Source organism: Pleurodeles waltl, chromosome 5 (assembly GCF_031143425.1).
Source record: "Pleurodeles waltl isolate 20211129_DDA chromosome 5, aPleWal1.hap1.20221129, whole genome shotgun sequence".
NCBI lineage: Eukaryota > Metazoa > Chordata > Amphibia > Caudata > Salamandridae > Pleurodeles > Pleurodeles waltl.
The window spans coordinates 731,961,107-731,981,052 of NC_090444.1; the positions used below are offsets into that span (position 1 = coordinate 731,961,107).

The following is a 19,946-nucleotide window of genomic DNA, read 5'->3' on the forward strand; positions in this document are numbered from 1 at the left end:
TGTAAATTCTTTCAAATATGCTAAATGTGAAGCAAATTAATCTTTTTTTATTCTGAAGAACCATGCTAATAATATTCTAGGTAGCCATCTAAAAAATTACATAAGTATTTAAAAAGCAGTATATTTAACTGTTTGAAATGTCCTTCAAAGATAGACAAATTGCCAATGGAAAATAAGTTTGTTTAATGTTAAATGACACTGAGCCAGTACGTTGTAAGCATTTAACCCCTTTGCTGCCAGGCCTTTTCCCCATCTGGTGCTAGGCTTTTTTTGGCTATTTAGGGCAGTTCGCGCTTAGACCCTCATAACTTTTTGTCCACATAAGCTACCCATGCCAAATTTGCGTCCATTTTTCCAACATTCTAAAGGTACCCAGAGTTTTTGGGTCCCCCTGGAGGAGACTACGAAATGAGCCAAAATACAGCAAACATTTAGTTTTTTTTTTAACAAAATGGGAAAAAATGTCTGCAGGATGCGGCTCGTGGTTTTTTCCCTGAAAATGGCATCAACAAAGGGGTTGTGGTGCTAAAATCACCATCTTCCCAGCATTCAGAACAGGCAGACTTGAATCAGAAAATCACATTTTTCAGCACAATTTTGGCATTTTACTGGGACATACCAAATTTTTACTATTTTTTGTGCTTTCAGCCTCCTTCCAGTTAGTGACTGAAATAGATGTGAAACCAATGCTGGATCCCGGACAGCTAAACATTTCTGAAAAGTAGTCAACATTCTGAATTCAGAAAGGGGTTATTTGTGTAGACCCTACAAGGTTTTCCTACAGAAAATAACAGCTGAAATAAAAAAAAGATTGAAATTGAGGTGAAAAAAAGTCATTTTTCTCCACGTTTTACTCTGTAACTTTTTCCTGCGATGTCAGATTTTCAAAAGTAATATATATGCTGGACTCTTCTGGTTGCTGGGATATATTGGACTTGTAGGTTTATCAAGAACCCTAGGTACCCAGCGCCAGTAAAGGAGCTGCTCCTTGCAATGGGTTTTCATTGTATACCGGGTATATAGCAATTCATTTGGTGAAATATGAAGAGTGAAAAATAGGTATGAAAGATACCTTTGTATTTCCAAAATGGGGACAAGATAAGGTGTTGAGAAGCAGTGGTTATTTGCACATCTCTGAATTTCAGGGTGCCCATACCAGCATGTGAATTACAGGGCATTTCTCAAATAGACGTCTTTTTTACACACTGTCTTACATTTGGAAGGAGCAAATGTAGAGAAAGACAAGGGGCAATAACACTTGTTCTACTATTCTGTGTTCCCCTAAGTCTCCCGATAAAAATGGTATCTCACTTGCGCAGGTAGGTCTAATGCCCGTGACAGAAAATGCACATGGACACATCACATTTTCCCAAAGAAAACAGACTGTTTTTTCGCAAAGTGCCTAGCTGTGGATTTTGACCTCTAGGTCAGCCGGCACCTAGGGAAACATGCCAAACTTGTGCATTTTTTAAAACTAGACACCTAGGTGAATCCAAGATGGGGTGACTTATGGGGCTCTCACCAGGTTCTGTTACCCAGAATCCTTTGCAAACCTCAAAATTTCGCAAAATAAAACACTTTTTCCACACATAATTAATTTAGGCCGATCTGCCCCAGAGGGGGGCAGAAAAGGCCTAATTATAAAACTGCTCCCTGGGGAGTGAACCTTGCCTAAGGGGTCACTTCCCTTATACAAGTAAACAAAAACAAAAAACTCCCTGGTGTCTAGGGGCCATTTCTGCAGCACGATCGCATTGCTATCGTGCTGCAGGATGCTCAGAGAGACATGAAAAGGGAAGGAAAAGCCTTTCCTTCCCTTTTCATGCTCTCTGACCTCCCATGCCCTGATACCAAGGAGAAACTAATGATGAAGAAACAATGAGGTCAGCGCGCAATTGCGTGCCAGCGTCATCAGACATCACTTGGGAGGTCGGGGGCTGGGGTGGAAGGGGAAGCGATTCCCCTTCCATCCCTGCCCATGGGAGGGTTGTGCGAGGCCCTCGGGTCAAGCGGTAGTGCTTCCCCCGGGGGCCCATTGCTGGACGAGGTGGTTACGTCCCTGTTGCCTGAGCGCCACCGCAGAGGACGTAACCACTTCGTCCACGGCACCCGAGATGTTAAGGTTGTTGATTCATTGAGAGTGTTCCTTTGAATTAATTTTGGTGAACCGTTCTCTTATTCCAATGCATGTGTGTGTCTGTACAAATATATTCAAGTAAAGTACTGCCAATTGCTTAGATAGATACTTTTCAAGTCCAATAAGACAAAAGACATTTCTTCCTCGGGGTGATTATTAAGGTGTCATTTGAAGTAGGGTATGTTGCATGTAAAAAATTACACACTTGTGTTTTCAGACAACAAATATACAACGTAAAAAATACATGTGCAATTACCTGGGTCTTCTATTGACAAATTCTTTGTTAACCACTGGACAATATCTGAACCTAAAGAAAAGAGAGCATTACATTAAGTTCTAAAAAAAACTTATCATTGTCATTGTCCTCTGTCAGACCTTTGCACCTGATGCTCAGGGACAGCAGGAATGTACCAGAATATCATCATATATACAGATATGATACAAACTCTTGGAAATATAATATTATAAACATGTTCATTAACTATATTTTCTGGAGAACATTTTTATAGCATTCAGCTATGTTAATCTTAAGCCAAATCTAAAGGACATTTTGTAATAGTATTACAGTTAAAAACGTATTGAGGACAGCCTGGCACATGGTCAGAAGTACAACCAAACATACTTGATGCTTAAAATTATACACATTAGACACCATGCAGAAGAGAAGGGGAACTCTCCGTAGTTCTCCTTTTAAGGAGAGGCAGTTTTAAGTGCAACTCATCAATCCATCGCCAACACTTACTTAGGTTTTCCAAGTATTTGCATTCTGGTAAGGTATTAAAATGTTGAGCAGGCAAAAAATCGTTCTTGGTCATCCCAGAAATGAAATAAAAGCTTACCATTTTAGGCAAAGTAATAATACTCCTGGATTAGTAAAATACTGCAGATGCTCTTATAGAATAGGACGAAGATTGAAGTTGGAACTCTGGCCAACAATTTCAGCCATCTTGAAGTTAGAGGTGCTGATGGAGGAACCATTTGACTTAACAACTTTGGTGATGTACAACGGCAATCTAGGTTCACTTCATAGTGTACTATCTAGAGTTTTACACCAAGGTTTTATTACATTTCTTATACAAACATATACATTATTTACACTAATCTAATACAGATGTGCAATGACGAAAGTCTACAATCAAGGGCAAGAACAGCATTGAAAAAATGGCAAAAAATAAAGACCAGTTCACGAAAAGAACAAACATCCACTCCCTCTATTATTCAATCTATAATCACTCACCCATGCCAACAAATAGAATTCCACCTCAGTATATCCTTTTGATGCTGTCTGGGTTGTAAACCCTTTTGGGACCTGTGTACATGCACTGACTTCACAAAAGGGGGGTTATTAATAGTCAGCAACATTCCTCAACACTGAGAGGCTCATGAGGAAGCAACTCTACCTCAATTTTTTAAAAGAAAATTAAAATACATTGTAACCCGGCTTAGTGCACCATTTTAAAATACAGCATTCTGATAGATTGCTGTTCAATACATTTCTTGCAGAAAGTTGAGGGAAATATATCCTGCTTGTACAAATCCATGACAAATATTCCTGAAGCAGGAATGATTTAGGTTTCTCGACCATCAGATATGCAAAAAACTGCTGCTTAGTCCGGACAAAGTTCCCCAAGTGTGAAATGAAGTTTCTACCCGTTCCCTCCCTGAAGAATAGGGTACCTGCACCTCCCGGTGCTGCCCAAGATAGTTACCATTTCTTTCCTTTGTAGAAAGTTAATGATGCTACTACAGCACAATATAAGAAGCTATAGAGAGTTTGTTCATTGACATGGCACCTATCGGAGGGCATGGCATGCTGACAATATGAGTGTTAGGACTTCCCCGGTTCCCACATCAAACCACCTCAGCTGACACTTCGCTAACCATGCCTCTGACATCCCTTATTGCTCATGTTACCAGGTTCATTATCTGCTGGCTGTATAAAATAAGCAGCAGGGTTCCTGGGCAACTGCCTTTATTGTGGACAGGTTACCTTCTGAGGCAACTGCTCATCAAAAGCAATATTGCCTGTGTGAGAGGGACTTCTCAGGTACCTTATGATGAGGATAGAGTATACAGAGAGAGGCTTAGCTTCAGTACTCTATGACTTTGGAGTCTGGTCCATACGGACCTTGGAGTACACTTTTACTTAAATAAGCACCTGCCACTGCTGGAATGATAGTAAATCAATATTGGCCTCTTTACATTACCTGATGTAGAAGCCTTTTTCCTGGTCATTACACCATTATTGCACTTTCTTTCCTCATACAAACTCGTCAGAGAGCAGTATGGGACGCAATGAGCTGTCCCTGACTGGATAGAAAAACAGATTTAAAAATCTCTACTCTCTACCGAGAGAATGTGTTTTTTCCCTAAACTTCTACATTCTTAACTACATAATTAATGATTTTGTTTTTTTCTTCATGCAGTCAAACAATTACTCTAGTATTTGACTTACTGTTTTCAGTAAACCTGGCCCTTTTTGGAATAAAACACATTCTCAAGCTATCTGTTCAAAAATAAAGAAGTAGTAACATGTTTAACATGGTGTTATATTGCACTTTCTGGTGTTGGTGAAGATTACACACAACTGAGCCTTTGGCTTTTTAGTTTCTGATGTCACCATAACCCCAGCAGCAGAAATATACATACATGATACATATGATTCACTTAAAACAAAGTGAATTATAAGATTGTGGCAAGCTAACATAATTCCACATTGCCTATACTAATTTGCCCAACTGCCAATGTTTTACTACTTGTTGAGTCATTTTCAGTTTCAAGGTGAGGGAGTGTAGGTGTCCAGCTACATTGGTTGACTGTATATAAATGATACATGACTACTCTATTCATTGCTCATTGGTGTAAGGGCATGTAGTTGTTTGGCATCTTTTTCATGGATGTGTCATTTGTATGGTTGAGGATGTCCAATCAGCCAAACACATCATCTGCAATCGATGTTGCTGTCAATGTGGCCTGGCCTAAAAATTAGAAGTAACTCAGTCTGCAGTCTAGCATTGCAAGAACCATAAACCTAAATGTATTACAAAGGTTACTAGAAACAACTCAGAGACCAGTATGTGCTCAATAAATTTGCCTTTACCTTCCAGTGCAACTTAGATTACATACCATTGGCAGACCTGCCAAATCACACGGTGCCACAGTGTGGCTCACAATATTGGCTCCCCTTACACGGTCACCCGGTAAGAAGCCAATTTCACACTGTAGCAGGGAAAACAATCTGAGAACTACTGTAAACAGCTAGTTTTTAGAAGCTTTTAATTGCTGATGTCCATTAATAGGTGTGACAACACCCCAGGACATCGGCAGCAGCCTCAGGAAGCTTTTGGTGAGGTTTGGGGCCGTTTGGGGGCAAAAGTGCCTGTTAGGTGCTTCTCAGCATGAGGTCACACCTCCCACCTCGCACTGTGAGGTTTTTAGTGAAGTTGACAGGTCTGCCATGGCCAGATTTCAAGTTGCTTGCAAATGTCTGAACACAGTAGTAATTGGATTTCCAGCTCCTTTTTTGTATCATATTACAATAGCTCACAAAGGTTACTTGTGCTAAGATGTACATGTATATTTGGGACATCAAAACATTTTTTAAAGCTGCTAGTTTAAGCTGAAGTCCAATACTTTTAAGGTAAAAGAGTCGCACCTCGTATGTAAACTGTAATTTTTGTGCCTAAAGGTGACTCATTCTTTGGATTTTCACAAATGCAATCTATTTCGCTGTCGCAGCCCTTCAGCCATTTTGCTAATTGAGGCTGCTGTTCTCTTCCTTTGCTGTTTGATGATGACAAATGCTTTCTGAATTTGCAAATGGCAGATTGTCACGTAGTAAGAAAACGTTATTCATCACTTCGTAGAAGCACAATTTCCTAACGGATATTAGAAGGTTGCAGGATTGTTTTTACATCAAAAATTGCTGTGCATTCGGCAAAAAAACTTATGTTGAATTAAGTTGCAGGCTTTAGGGCCCATATTTATGCTTTTTTAGCGTCGCATCTGCGCCGCATTTTGACGCAAAAATGCCACAAACTTCCAAAATACAATTGTATTTTGCAAGTTTGCGTTGTTTCTGCGCCAAAAAATGATGCAAATGCGGCGCTAAAAAGTATAAATATGGGCCTAGGTGTGTTGTTCCACATTAGACATTAGGATGCTCATTTTGACTTCAGCGGTCTTTTACCAAGACCGCCATCGAAGGGGGTGCCAAAAGACCGCCAGTGTTAGTGGTCCGAAGACCGTCGCATTACAAATCACCAATGGATTTCCAACCATAAACAGGCAGAAATCCGACACTGTCGGCCTGCACGATGGCAGATGAGAGACGGTTCCACCACCAGCACCGCCATGCTGAAAGGACTCCGCCCACCACATTACAAGAAGTAATTTGGCACAGCAGTCCTTGCACGGCGCTGCAGCATTGGCGGTGGAACCGCCGACATCCACCCCCTCCCGGACAACCACCTCAACATGGGCTGCTGTGCAGCTCAGACAGGTAGGTGGACCGACCGAAAGGGGGTGGCGTGGTAGGTGCATGTGTGTGGTGTGTGAGTGTATGTGTGAAAGCATGTGTGTGTGCATCGTAATGGGTGTGTGTGTGTGTGTGTGTATCTGTATGTGTGCGTGGAGGGGGTGTGTGTGCATGTATGGGAAGGGGGGTGTGCGCATGTATGCGAAAGGGTATGTGTGTGTGTGTGTATGTGAAGAGGATGTGTGTGTGCATGTATGCATGTATGCATGCGGAGGGTGTGTGTATATGAATGCAGGGGGTGTTTGTATGTATGCGTGCGGTCGGGGGTGTTTGTATGTCTGCGTGAGGTCACGTAGGGGTGTTTGTATGTATGCGTGTGGTCATGTGGGGGTGTTTGTGTGTAAGCATGCGGTCAGGTGAGGTGTTTCCATGTCTGCATGCAGTCAGGTGCAGGTGTTTGTATGTATGCATGCGGTCAGGTGGAGGTGTGTGTCAGGAAGTGTGTGGGCAAGTGGGTGTGTGTGTCAGGAAGTGCATGGAGGAGTGGGAGTGTGTGTATGCAAGTGTGTGGATGTGTGGAGGTATGTGCCTGCAACGGGAATGGGGATTCCTGTCGCTGGGTGCTATACTGCCATGGTTTTCGTGGTGGGGCGACCGCCGCAAAAAGCCTGGTGGTTTGCTGCCTAGTAATACGGCCGGCGGTCTTAGGCAGCCCGCCGGCCCAGAGGTGCTCACCGCCAACGGTGGCGGTCAGACCATACCAGTGCAACTGGTGGCGTTGTGGTGGTTTGGCCTCGGCCAAACTCGTAATGCAGCGATCTTTACAGCTGGGACTGTGGCAGTAAGACCGCAACAGTAAGCGTGGCCGTCCTAAAACTGCCACACTTGTAATGAGGGCCTAAGTCCATTCAAGAAGGAAAATTATCAAGGTTCCTACAACTAAATGATTGTTAAAAGTGACAACAGCAATTGCTAAAACTGAACTAAGACCATCTTACACAATGTACAGGGGAAGGATTTGTGGTTTATGGACTGATGCATCTACTGTATGGATTTGTCTGACCTCATGGTCTCGGTTTAGAATCCTGATGAGTCCACTCATACTTTTCTCCAACTAAGACGAATAAAATGGGGGCCACCAAGGTTGGGACATAATAGACATCCGTTTTTCAGAGCCAAGATACTCAAGCGTCTTTGTACAGTTTACAAGTGCATGTTAAACTGGCGTACACTAAAAGTTAGCATTGAGACAGCAAAGAAACCATAATCAGTAGAGAAAAACACCCCATCAAATATACCCTATCAGTACACAAAATAATCTCAACCCTCTGCCCATGGCATCTCCATGGCCAAAACATTCAGTGGGCCAGAACCTACCGAGTATAATCTCTGGCAAAGCTGAAAAAATTGACATAACCCTTTACTTCTGTTCTTCCTCAGTTCAAGAAAAAAACTCTGCCTGACTGATAAAGTCGAGCTGCATCACAATGTCACCAAAAGTCATCCTTGTGACAAATGGACAAAGTCACACCATGCAGCCTGTTGGTTATCGTTGGTGCCCCATGGCCTAAAGATACTATTATATTCCAATTCAATAACAAAGATATCATACTTTTATACTTATCTTGTCAAGTGTTTAATTATTGTTTAAGGTCCAGAGTAAAGGTGCAATAGAAACTGTCAGGTATCTGTCTTGTTGCCTACTTAATTTTGTTGCTATTTGTCCAACAAGACTTAAAAGTGTGAAGCACAGGATTCGGTTTCACATTTATTAAACTAAGTCTTTTGCTACATGGACCACACAACTCCTGAAGGTTTTTTAGAGATGTTTCTTAGGCTATATCCTTTTTAGAGGTCCCATCTTTTTCATCTTACTTAAAGCACTGGACGCACCATAATGACAACATCCAAGCAGTACAGGACCATGCGCCCTGAAGCACTTTAGTGAAAGCGCAAAACCTAACATTGATAAGCACAATACAAGACCACAACCTAGGCACTGGGAAAGAGGACAACATTACACAATTGTATCACAATCCCGCTGTGTCTCTTTGGGCACAGCATATATGGTAGGGCCACGCACAGCTGTAACTAAAAAATATATCTGAAGCATATAGTTCGCATAACCAACTGCTGCCGTACACCCCCATAACATTTACTAAGGAAAAAGATAGATAGTACTGTGGACAAAATTAGTGAAATAGGTTCAAGGTTACATGACAAAAAAACCTTGGTACCATGGATGGACTGTTAGTTCTGGGCATGTAATTATGAAATGAAACAATACTAATTGGTTGTGTGTCTCTTCAATTGAAGGGAATAGACACTGTCTATGGATTGACCTTGAACTGAAGTAATGGTAAAGGCAACATAGTATAGCAATGCACTGCTTTCATAGACCACCTGCCTTTTAAATTCACAATGAAAGCTAGGAGTTCTGCTGCTCGGCCCACATGACTACATCTTGAATTACAACTTGTCTTATAGTGATATATGTAAACCGCTTATTCTGAACATGCCATTTTCTGTTTCAGCTCCTGCCTGCTACCCTGTTCCCATTTTCCTAACAGGGGTGTGATTGCAAGTGCCCCTGTGTTTTTACAATCCATGCACATACAACTGCTTGCACAGAGCTCACAAATGTGTGGAGTTTACCCCATAGGACATTTCTAGGTGAGATAAAATGTGCACCACCAAATTGATGTCGACACGCCAAACCAGCTGAAATTCAACAGGAGGAAAGGCCCAGTAAATACTAGGATGAGGAAACCACAAAAAGTTAAATGTTATCTCTTGTTTCAAATGAAAAAGACATAATCTGAAATTATTATCACACCTAGAAAGTTCTGAACCACGGGTATCAGATTTTACCAGGGGTGATAATTATTATGTATTCCTCAAGGGCTCTCATAAGCAGGACCAAAGTCTTTGTGATCATATACACTGTGTATGAAATGTGGCCATTTTGATCTATCTGCATTTTGTGTGAAACAGCAACAATGTGCGATTTGTCATGAATGCACTTTTTTCTGGGTGCATTATGCAACTATTCAAATTTCATTCACAAAGCTTTTTGTGTGCATACATTTGTTGTACTCAAGGTTTACAAGTGATTTACTAATAAATTTACAGTTTCTACACATAGTTTCCATGAGTAAGCATGTATTTTTCTGGAAATTACTTACAGAATTTTTGTTTTGTGAGTGAGGCATTTTATAATGCCCACTTAGCCCAAAGGCCAGGGCAAGCTGTACCGGGTCAAAGATATGCATACAGACAACAAATGATAGGGTGTGCGGTTAATGCTTGTATCCTTCTTCAAAAAGGTGCATCTTTAACTCTTTCCTAAATTGGAACTAAGTTGGGGTTGCCCCCCAAAGTTGTGCCAGATCCTTAGTACATATGGTGCAAAGGTGGAAAAGGCCTGCTGCCTTGTGATTTTTCACACTTCTTAGTCTGCTTTCTGAGGGTGTTGTAGTTGTGAGTGTAGCAAGAACCACCAGAGATGGTACTCATGTCTGCAAAATTAGCAGGTGTACTGGTCATGATGGTGATGTGAATGATGCAACTGGTTTTTCAGATGGTGAAGGCCGGCAAGGGAAGCCAATAGAGTTCCATCAGGATGAGGCAAAAGTAAGAAACAATTATAATATGCAACTGCTCCTGCAGTTTTTAGTTCAAGAGGAGTCCAGTGATTTCATTTGTTTTCCTCTTTTTCACTCGTTCCAATCCCAAAGATAGAAAGCAAGATCACTTCAAGCCAGGCACCAAGCAGCTTACCATAGAAGCACAGCCAGGCTTTCTATGCTGCTCATATGGTCTGACATGAAATTCCTGAGTTGGTTGCTTTTGGAACCCATGAGAGGACTGTATCTACTACACAATTTGACACCTTAAGGAAAAATGCCATTTAAGATAGTCTAAAATGTAAAAACAGATCTTAAATGGAAACTCGTCTTACACTTCAGGTATGCCTGCCACATGTCAAAACTACTGGAGTGGCATAACATATCTTTAATTTCAAATTTTTCACATCGTAAGTGTGCATGTACTTGAATATCATCAAATGGGTTTTTATCTCATTGCACAATAAAATCATTATACACTACTATCTAGTGGACTCAAAAACAACAGTTATCAATCAATGAACCTCTTATGTCGCTTATGACACTTCCTCGATCTAAGGCCCTCATTCTGACTTACTTCGGTGGATTTTGGGCAAGACCACCATGTGAAATGGCGCCACCATACCACTAGTGGTGGCGGTATAGCGATCGCTGGAATGCGAGTCACAAAATACAAACCGCCCAAATACAGACACAAAACCAACACCGCCAGGCCAACCCACGGCAAAAGAGTGACTGATCAACTGCTGGCCCAAGTAAACCACATTGGCTAGTTCAAATATCCCACACCTGATAACCATACACACACCACGCACACCAGCACACACCACCATATAACACCCCCACACACACCCACAATCCCTTGTTACAAATACGAGCAGCCACAGCCACACTCAAAATGAAGCACACCCCAAAAACAGCAAATATCACACAGCAAACATTGCACAAATAAGTACCACAGCCCACCAGCACACACAGCCAAACACTCCCACATCACCACACACCCGCATTGCACCTGACATGCACACCACATACCCACCCCACAACATGTCACGCCGGAAGCATCCACGGTTCACCGACAATGAGTTGCGGTTCACGGTTGACGAGATCATCAAAGTAGAGCCACAACTCATGGGAGTCCAGGTACAACAAACATCCTTATGCAGGAAAACAAATTATGGCAGAGGATCGTTGACAGGGTCAATGCAGTCGTCATATACCCACGCACAAGGAAGGACATCAGTAAGAGGTGGAACAACCTCAGGGGGAAGGTCCGTTCCATGGTGTCCAGGCAGAGGATAGCCAGCAGCAAGACAAGTGGTGGGCCCCCACTTCCTCCCCTTCAGTTGACCTCCTGGGAGGAGAAGGTTCTGGGCATCATGCAACCCGAGGGCCTGACTGGCATCAGCAGAGGGCTGAACTTTGGTAAGCCATCATTACACCCAAGCACCAACCACCCCTGCCCAGCATGCCTCCCCACCACTCTTCAACCCACTACAACCCATCCCCCGCCCCATCCCAAACACCCCACACCCCTCCTCTGCATGCAACACCACCCCACTCCCGCCATCCATACTTACACACTCCTAATGCACAGATGACAACCACAATGTGAAGAACCGCAGCTCCCACAATCCAATCCAAATCAATGCCTGCAGTTCAGCAGCTGTCAATGTCATCATTGGGAAGCAAGTCGAGGCACTGCATGCATCACAACAGGGACATAACAACTACAGTCACACAACTAACATCTACCGTTTCCATCCACAGGTAACCCCGTCACTGACACCCTACAGAGGATGCCAGGCTCAGACAGACCTCCCCAGGATGAAGGCACCACAGGATGTCTGAATGAGGACGACTTGCCTGGGCCATCTGGGGCCAATGGACGGTTCACCAATGGCACACCCACCCTGGACACACGCATGTGGCAACAACATCCCAGCCAGACCCTGAACACCAGATCTGTGCTCCAGAGACCTCTCAATCAGAGGTGTGCCCCATAGTACAGGGGCCAGAGTCAAGGGCATCCACCCCAGACAATGAAGGCCCTGCTGCTACTGGGAGTGGGCACACTGTGCCAGAGGCATAGGCACAGGGGGTCAGGGGTAGTGGGAGGGGAACTGTGGTCCAAGACTCGGGACAGCCACACCAACTGACTGCCTAGAAGGCCCTCAACCAAGTCCTGGGTGTATACCAGCACACACAGGACACAGTGGCCCAGATCATATCTACTGTGCAGGAGATCTAGCGGCTGCATGGGCAATACCATCAGGAAGCCATGCAACAGTGGCAGGCCCACAATACCACCATTGCCTCCATAGTAGGGGTGCTCAAGGACCTCACCACTGTCAGGCGTGAGTCCACCACCCACCAGCAGACCCTTACCACTGGCCACATCCCATCACAGCCCTCCATGCCAGCACCCGTACCCCTGTAGCTGAGGTACCCCCATGCAAGCGAAGACATCCAACTAGACATCCAGCCGGACATGATTCCCAGACCATAACCACCGCCAGGACGTGACCCTCTCCTGAACATTCTCTTTTGTGTGTGACTGTGACACCATTTAGACTGTCCACTCCCATATCTCCGTCTACCCATGGCCAGCAGACTGGACTACCTACAGCTGGCCTCACCACTCTGATGATCTCCGCTGCCATGACCCCACTCTTCACCCCTTACACTTGTCAATCCCAAATAAACGACAATTGAGCAAAGTTCATGCCTATGTATTTATTTGTCATGAGTACGCATGGAACTCCCAATACGTGTACAAATGGCAACCCATCGCCCAGCACATGCATGGGAGGGTAACAGAGGGGGGAGCAAAATGCTGAGGGGTCAATCGTGGAGCAGCCTGTGGCTGGAGATATCTGTCAAGGGAGGCAACCGGCCAGGCAGGGACCACAGTACACCACTACATTGTCCTGAAGTAGAGCAAGACAGGGACAACAATCACTGTTGGAGTCACATGTGCCAACTCTACACAAATGCACTGTAGGAACAGGTATCCAAGGCAGATATGGCAGTCAAGTCCACAACCATATGGCCAGTATCAACACACAGAAACAACACATACCAACCCAATGGTCCCACCCTCACAGCACCCAGTGCCAGACCTGACCCCATACCCACTCCCACCAACATCAATGTAGCACTGCCACCCAATGTCAACTCCCAGGATATATGCTGCACAGATGCCACAACTCTGTGTGGTACACACATAGCACTTGAACTGGCAGCTCCGGTAACATTCTACATACACATTGATGGCACTAGTGCACCAGCACAACAACCGCTTGACTATAGGCCTGACCTGTACACTGTGACTAACTAAGTCATGGGCACATGTGACCCCCCACCCCACCCAGAGTCAGAGCTGCAACCAATACCTTCAGTGGTCACATACAACTGGTGGCATCAGGGACAAGGCAGACAGTTGTAGAGGACACATACCACACAGTTTACACATACCTGCATCTCAGCCGAAGTAATGTTGAATCATCTTTGCCCTGGAGTCAGCTGCATCCTCATCATCCTCCTCTTCATCACTCGCCTTTTTCCCTTCATCAGCCACTGGTACAGCTACCTCCTCCTCTGCATCCAGCAATGGGATGTGACGCCTCAGGTCCAGGTTGTGCAGCATGCAGCAGGCCACAATGATCTGGCACACCTTCTGTGGCTTGTAGAGCAGCGCACCCCCAGAGACATTCAAACAATGGAACATGGCCTTCAGCGCACATATGCAGGGGTCCATACCGATGAGCCACGCCCGATCCCTCTGGAGTGGTGCCATCATGTGTGGGATGCTGCTGTTCTGCAGGATGAAGGAATCATGCACAGAGCATGGGTACCGGGTCATCACCCGGGAGTACTGGTCCGCGAGACACACCGCCTGCACATTGACCGATTGAAAGTTCCTATAGATCTTTTCACGTCTCCTGGATGGCAGGCACCAGATCCAGCTCCAACTGGGCCACCGGTTCCATGATGGTCACACGGTTCAGGAGATACGTCTGGATGACGTGACGTTCCTCCATGGTGGCAAAGTCAACTAGGGGCCTGTACACCGGTGCATTCCTCATCCTCAACCGTCCATCACACCTGAGAAGAGGAGAGAGTTGGTATTATGTTGTGCACCATAGACTATGTTGACGGTGTTGATGGGGCCGCAGGACAGCATATGTCACCCATGATGCACTAACTTTCACGCACATGTAAATTGACAGCAGCCTGTCTGCATGAATGGGACAGGTGGAAGTGAGATCATCCCACCGGCATAACACGTCATGGCGGTAGGCAGTCACGACTGCCATGCAACTCACCATTGGTTGACACTGTTGCCTATGGGAGGCAGAACACAATGATGATCGCCACGGGTGGTATCCGCCGTGGCCGTGACCACTATTTCATGTGCTCATGCTCACTTGACTTCTGAACCTCGTGCACTGAAGACCTCCACCGCGTGTGCTGCTGGGTTCTGACTCTGAAAGCCAAGATGACACATCCTGCAGGAGACAGGGCCCCAGCCTTCACCCAGGATGAGTTGAAACGGCTCGTGGAGGAGGTGCTGCCCCTGTATGGACAGTTGTATGGGGCCCCAGAGCAGCAGTTGAGGCCAGTTTTGTTATCCTGTATGTGACTGGTGTGCATGGGCATGGGGGCCTCGGTAGGTGGCTGTGTGTATGGAGCATGGACGTGGGTTGGTGCCTAAGGCTACTTTGGGTGATGACATGTTGGTGTGGAAGTGTGATGTGTGTTGTCCACTACTGTTCCAGGGATGCCACTCTACATCACTGTGTCCTTCTGTCTGTGTCACCCATGCAAGTCAGCGACCATCAGAAGAAGGGGATTTGGCATGCCATTGCCAAGCAAGTGCGGACCCTGAGGGTTCATGCCCGACGGCGAAACCACTGCAGAAATCGGTGGGAGAACCTGAGATGCTGGGCACGGAAGACCGCTGAGGCCCAGTTGGGGACGTCCTCCCAATGAGGGATGGGTGCCTGTCGGACCCTGACACCCCTAATGGCCCGCATAATGGAAGTGGCCTACCCTGAGGTGGATGGGCGCTTGAGGGCAGCACACCAGCCACATGTAGGTAAGTACTCCCTCTAACTTGCAACATGTGTTGGCATGGTGGCTCTGGGTGGGCACCATTGGGTAGCTGTGGCATGGATGCTAGGTACAATGATGTCCACTATGGGTTGTGTCCATCTGGGCAGGATTGGCATCGCAGGTGTAGGTAATGCCGTGCAGTCAGTGGTAGCGGGGAAGACTCCTCTAATGTTGAAACTGTGTGGCCACCTATTTGCTAGATGTGCTTGCCACCTCATGGCAACAGGATGATTGAACCTGGGTTGTCAAGGAATTGTGATTGGTAGTGGCCAACCACTGTGCCAGTGGTGGATTCAAGACCTCAATCAGCTGGCAGGAACTGCATGTGTAGTGGGGTGGGTGCACCAAGTGGTGACAGTGCTACTTGACAATAGACAAGTAGGCCTGCCAACTAGCCGTGCAGGGTCCTGGTGGGTGTGCAGTCCTGTACATGCTTGTCTCAATGGCCATGGGTAGTGGGCACATACTAGACAGCTGTGACAGGTATGACACTCCTCATGTACATGTTTGCATCAGTCAGACCATCAGCAGTTGACAAGTGCATTGTTGTAGTTTCCCCCATGGTGTTCACAAGTTGTAGGATGTTCAGAAGTGGACAAAGTGTATCATGGCATGGCATCAAATGCTGATGTTGTACACTGTGTCACTGTTGTGCTGGCATTGGCTGATTACACCCTGTCTCTCTCGCTCTCTCGCTCTCTGTCCTCCTCTGTCTTTGTGTCCATCAGCATCATCTGATGAAGAAGAAGAGGCACCGTCGAGTGGGGAAGCTTCAACCAACAGGACCCAAGAGGCTGACACCAGCGGAGCCGAGGGGACAAGTGGGACGTAAAATAATGATAAATCTGGATCTTACTCTTTGAGAGTTTTTTGTCTCCCAATCTCACTTATGAATGTTGAAATCCGGACGTATGCTTGATATTCTGCAACTGTAAGATTGGACAGAATAGATGGGAGAAAGGTTTTAATTTAGAGTTTGGTTTTCAGGTTACTCCATAACTAATGTGACGGATATCCTGTTCTACGTATTACGATGTCCATAGGATAATAATGGAATCATAATAAGGCAGACAGGATATCAGTTACGTTTGTGGCAGAGTAACCCCATCTGCCAAACTCTAAATCAGTCCCTAAGTGAGGCAAGGGGAGTATATAGCGTAGCCACGTAAAATACTTCATACACTTGTGAAGTTGCAAAAATGTTGGCATTTTATTTTTCATGTTCAATCCCGCCTTGAAAACACATATAAATCTACCCTTAAACAATGTAAAAATAAGAAAGTTTTCAGGTTGGGAAGATGTATGCAACGCCAATTTGGAGTGCGGTGAAAGATGTCTCTGCTCACAATATTTTTCAGGAAGGGAAAGAGAGAAGAAGCTGCATGTACCTATGTATAAACTCCCAATGCGGACAATGCGGCACGGCCAATCCATAAGGGTAAAGGAGTACGCACATAATGTACATAATCTGCACTGAATTTGCTACATATCCTCGAGGATACTTAAAAAGCCTAAATGTCACATATCTACATTATTTGTACAAAGACTTCAAACAGTGCATAGTCTTCCAACTATTTTCAAATCTAAAATTTCGCTCCAGGAGAAACTAAATGGAACTTGTGAAAGCACTTTCCACCAGAGATGTTATGGATTTATAAAATATGTTGTTTTGGTCACATAGATCACTGACCACAAAACGCACACCATTTCGGTATGTGCAGTACCAGGAAACATTTTCTCACTTTTGCATTCTGCCAGAAAAATGGAGGGTAATATGTATTTTCAAGCCACAGGGCAAGCATACAACTCAGAAGAAAGTGTGAATTGCACTTTACATTAGCTCGAGGGAATACCTCCACATAACTACGAGCAAACCTTTCTTCATTTAAGTGATGATGAATGCATGCTGTGATACATCATTTTTTCTCTTCATCCACAGCGGGTGGAAAGCAAATCTCTGCCTTTCACCGTGCTTGTACTGCAAGGTCCTTAAATCCAAGGGAGATTGTCATCACCTGCATTCTATTTTATGAAGACGCCAACATTGTGTTATTTCTATTTCACACATCAAATTGTCTGGGACTTAATGTCACAGGGAAAGAAACACAACTATCACATACGATGAATTGTGCAATGGAAAGTGTAGCTGTTATTTTGAAGCTCCAGGGGCCCGCGCCAAAGCATAGCCCTTAAGATCAGCAACTAGCGTTATTAACGCTCCAGCCACCACAACAATACACTTCTGCAGAACAACATTAGCACTCCGCTTCCTACTCAAGTAAATTGGGTTCCAACGTTCATAGAGAGAAAAGAGTTGTGACAGAAATGAATGTCTGACATCATCTCGAACAAAGATGGGTGAGCCACTGAAAGCTCTAGCCGGATCGAGTCGCAGTCATGGCTCTGTCTCAGCTCGAGGTCCTCTTTGAACCTCGAGGCCAAAACAAGCTGAGCTTTCAAGGGAAGCATATGGCTTGATGACTACAGCTGCCCACCATATATCATCATGACGAGACAGGTTTGAATCTTGACTGGAGCTCATTATCCTGTGAATCCTGGCAAATATCCCTGTCCAAAAAAAAAAAAAAAAACATGCAATTTAGGGGCATATTTATACTCTGTTTGCGCCGAATGTGCGTAAAAAATGTGACGCACATTCGGTGCAAACTGTGCACCATATTTCAACTTTGACGCCCGCGAACGTCAAAATTCCTCTGTGTACGTCATTTTTTGGATGCAGGAAACTGCCTTGCGTTAATGATATGCAAGGTAGGCGTTCCCGGCCAAAAAATGACTTTAAGGCCTGTGCGCCTTATTTATACTCCAGCGTAATTTTGACACACAGGAGGGGGCAGGCCTTAAAAAACGGCGCACAGCCTGATGTGCGCCGTTTTTTAACGCCTGGGTCAGGCATTAAGGGACCTGTGGGCTCACTTCCATGGTCTCTGACCATGGAAGGAGTCCAGAGGTGCCCTTTCCTGCCCCCAGGGACACCCCCTGCCACCCTCGCCCAGCCATGGAGGACACCCATGGATGGGGGGACCCATCCCTGGTAAGTACAGGTAAGTTAAGGTAAGTATTTTTTATTATTTTTTTAAAGTGGCATAGGGGGGCCTAATTTGGGCCACCCTACCTGCCACTGTGCCCAATGACCAAGCCCAGGGGACAGAAGTCCCCTGGGCATGGCCATTGGGCAAGGGGGCAGGACTCCTGTCTTTGCTAAGACAGGAGTCATTTCAATGGGGGTTGTGCATCAAAAAATGGCGCAAGTCCGGTTTGAGGCATGATTTGTGCCTCAAACCTGACTTGCACCATTTTTTGACGCACAACCCCCATTTTACCCTACACCGGCGCTGCCTGGTTTGAGTCATTTCTTTTTACTCTGACCAGTCCGCAGCGCCGGCTAACGTCATTCCTTAAATAAGGGGCCAGCATGGTGCGTAGGAATGGCGTTAGCCGGCGCTAAAACTTTTGATGCAAACCAGCACAGGTTTGAGTCAAAAAGTATAAATATGGGCCTTAGTCTGCCTCTGTTGTGAAGTACTCATAAGGTTTGGTATGAAAAGCTGCCTTTCACCGACCTGTAATTTCATCCTCTACTAATTAAGAGTATAGCATTAAACTGGGATGTCAGAAAGTGAACTGGCTGAATTGCAAAGTATGAAACTGGAAAATTTGGGCTCAATCCCAGTTTCCCTGTCTGACCAAACTGTGTGATCCTAGGCAAATACTTTAGTCCACCAGCCCTGTTTTTTTATTTATGATCACATATCGAAGCAATTTCACTTAAGTGTTTTCAGTATGTGTGTTGTACAAAAACCTCTCTTGTGTTTGATGTAATATACTGTAGTGTTTCTCCATCTATAAGAAGATTCTAGGCCACGTATAAGAATGTATATGAAACTGTTGAATTTCTATGGTTTTGTATGGGTAAAATGTCATCCTAACTATAACGTCCATGTAACTTCTGTTTTTTTCAGTGAAGTTCAATGTTCTTTTTTAACATAAAGTAACATCTAATTACCCCATGTTAATACAACCACTACCATACACGGCCGCTTGTACCCAACCACACACGGCCTTTGGCCATGTGCAGCAGGTTTTGGTGTGTGAGTAGGTTTTGTTGTTTTACTGTTTTTTTGGATCCACTTGCACCCAACCACACATGGCCTTTGGCCATGCTCAGCAGGTTCTGGTGTGTGAGTAGGTTTTGTTTTTCACAGTTTTTTTGGTCTGTGGATCCTTCGCAAGTTTACACCGGGGGCCGTGCTGAGCTCCGCCATAGATCCGGGGATAGGCCAAAAACAATTGCCCATTTTTTTTACCCAGAAGGAGTTCCTCAGGACCCCTCCATCTCTTCTAGGGGTCAGGATACCAGTATCCTGACCCCTTATGTCAGTTTTGTTTAGTATTTTTTCCTCCCCCTGGCATGATGTGAGAAAGAAAATGGTGGCTGAAACTTTCCTTTCAGTTTGCGGCTAGCCAATCAGGTCCTTTCTTTTCCCTCAGGTTCATGGATGGATCCGCAAAGGGTCCGTCTCCCTAGATATCCAAATTTATTTTTCCATTAATAACTCCAAAACTACTT

The 19,946-nt window shown here is 45.0% G+C and overlaps 1 protein-coding gene across 2 annotated transcripts in view; it reads right to left on the minus strand.

Moving 5' to 3' along the window:
• The window catches only part of RGS7 (regulator of G protein signaling 7), a 1,783,260-nt gene that overhangs the window by 910,386 nt on the left and 852,928 nt on the right, over nt 1-19,946 (minus strand). For both annotated transcript variants that reach the window (XM_069234688.1, XM_069234689.1), the window contains exon 4: nt 2,394-2,444. In XM_069234688.1, the coding sequence (XP_069090789.1) occupies nt 2,394-2,444 (51 nt within the window). The remainder of the gene's footprint in view (nt 1-2,393; nt 2,445-19,946) is intronic.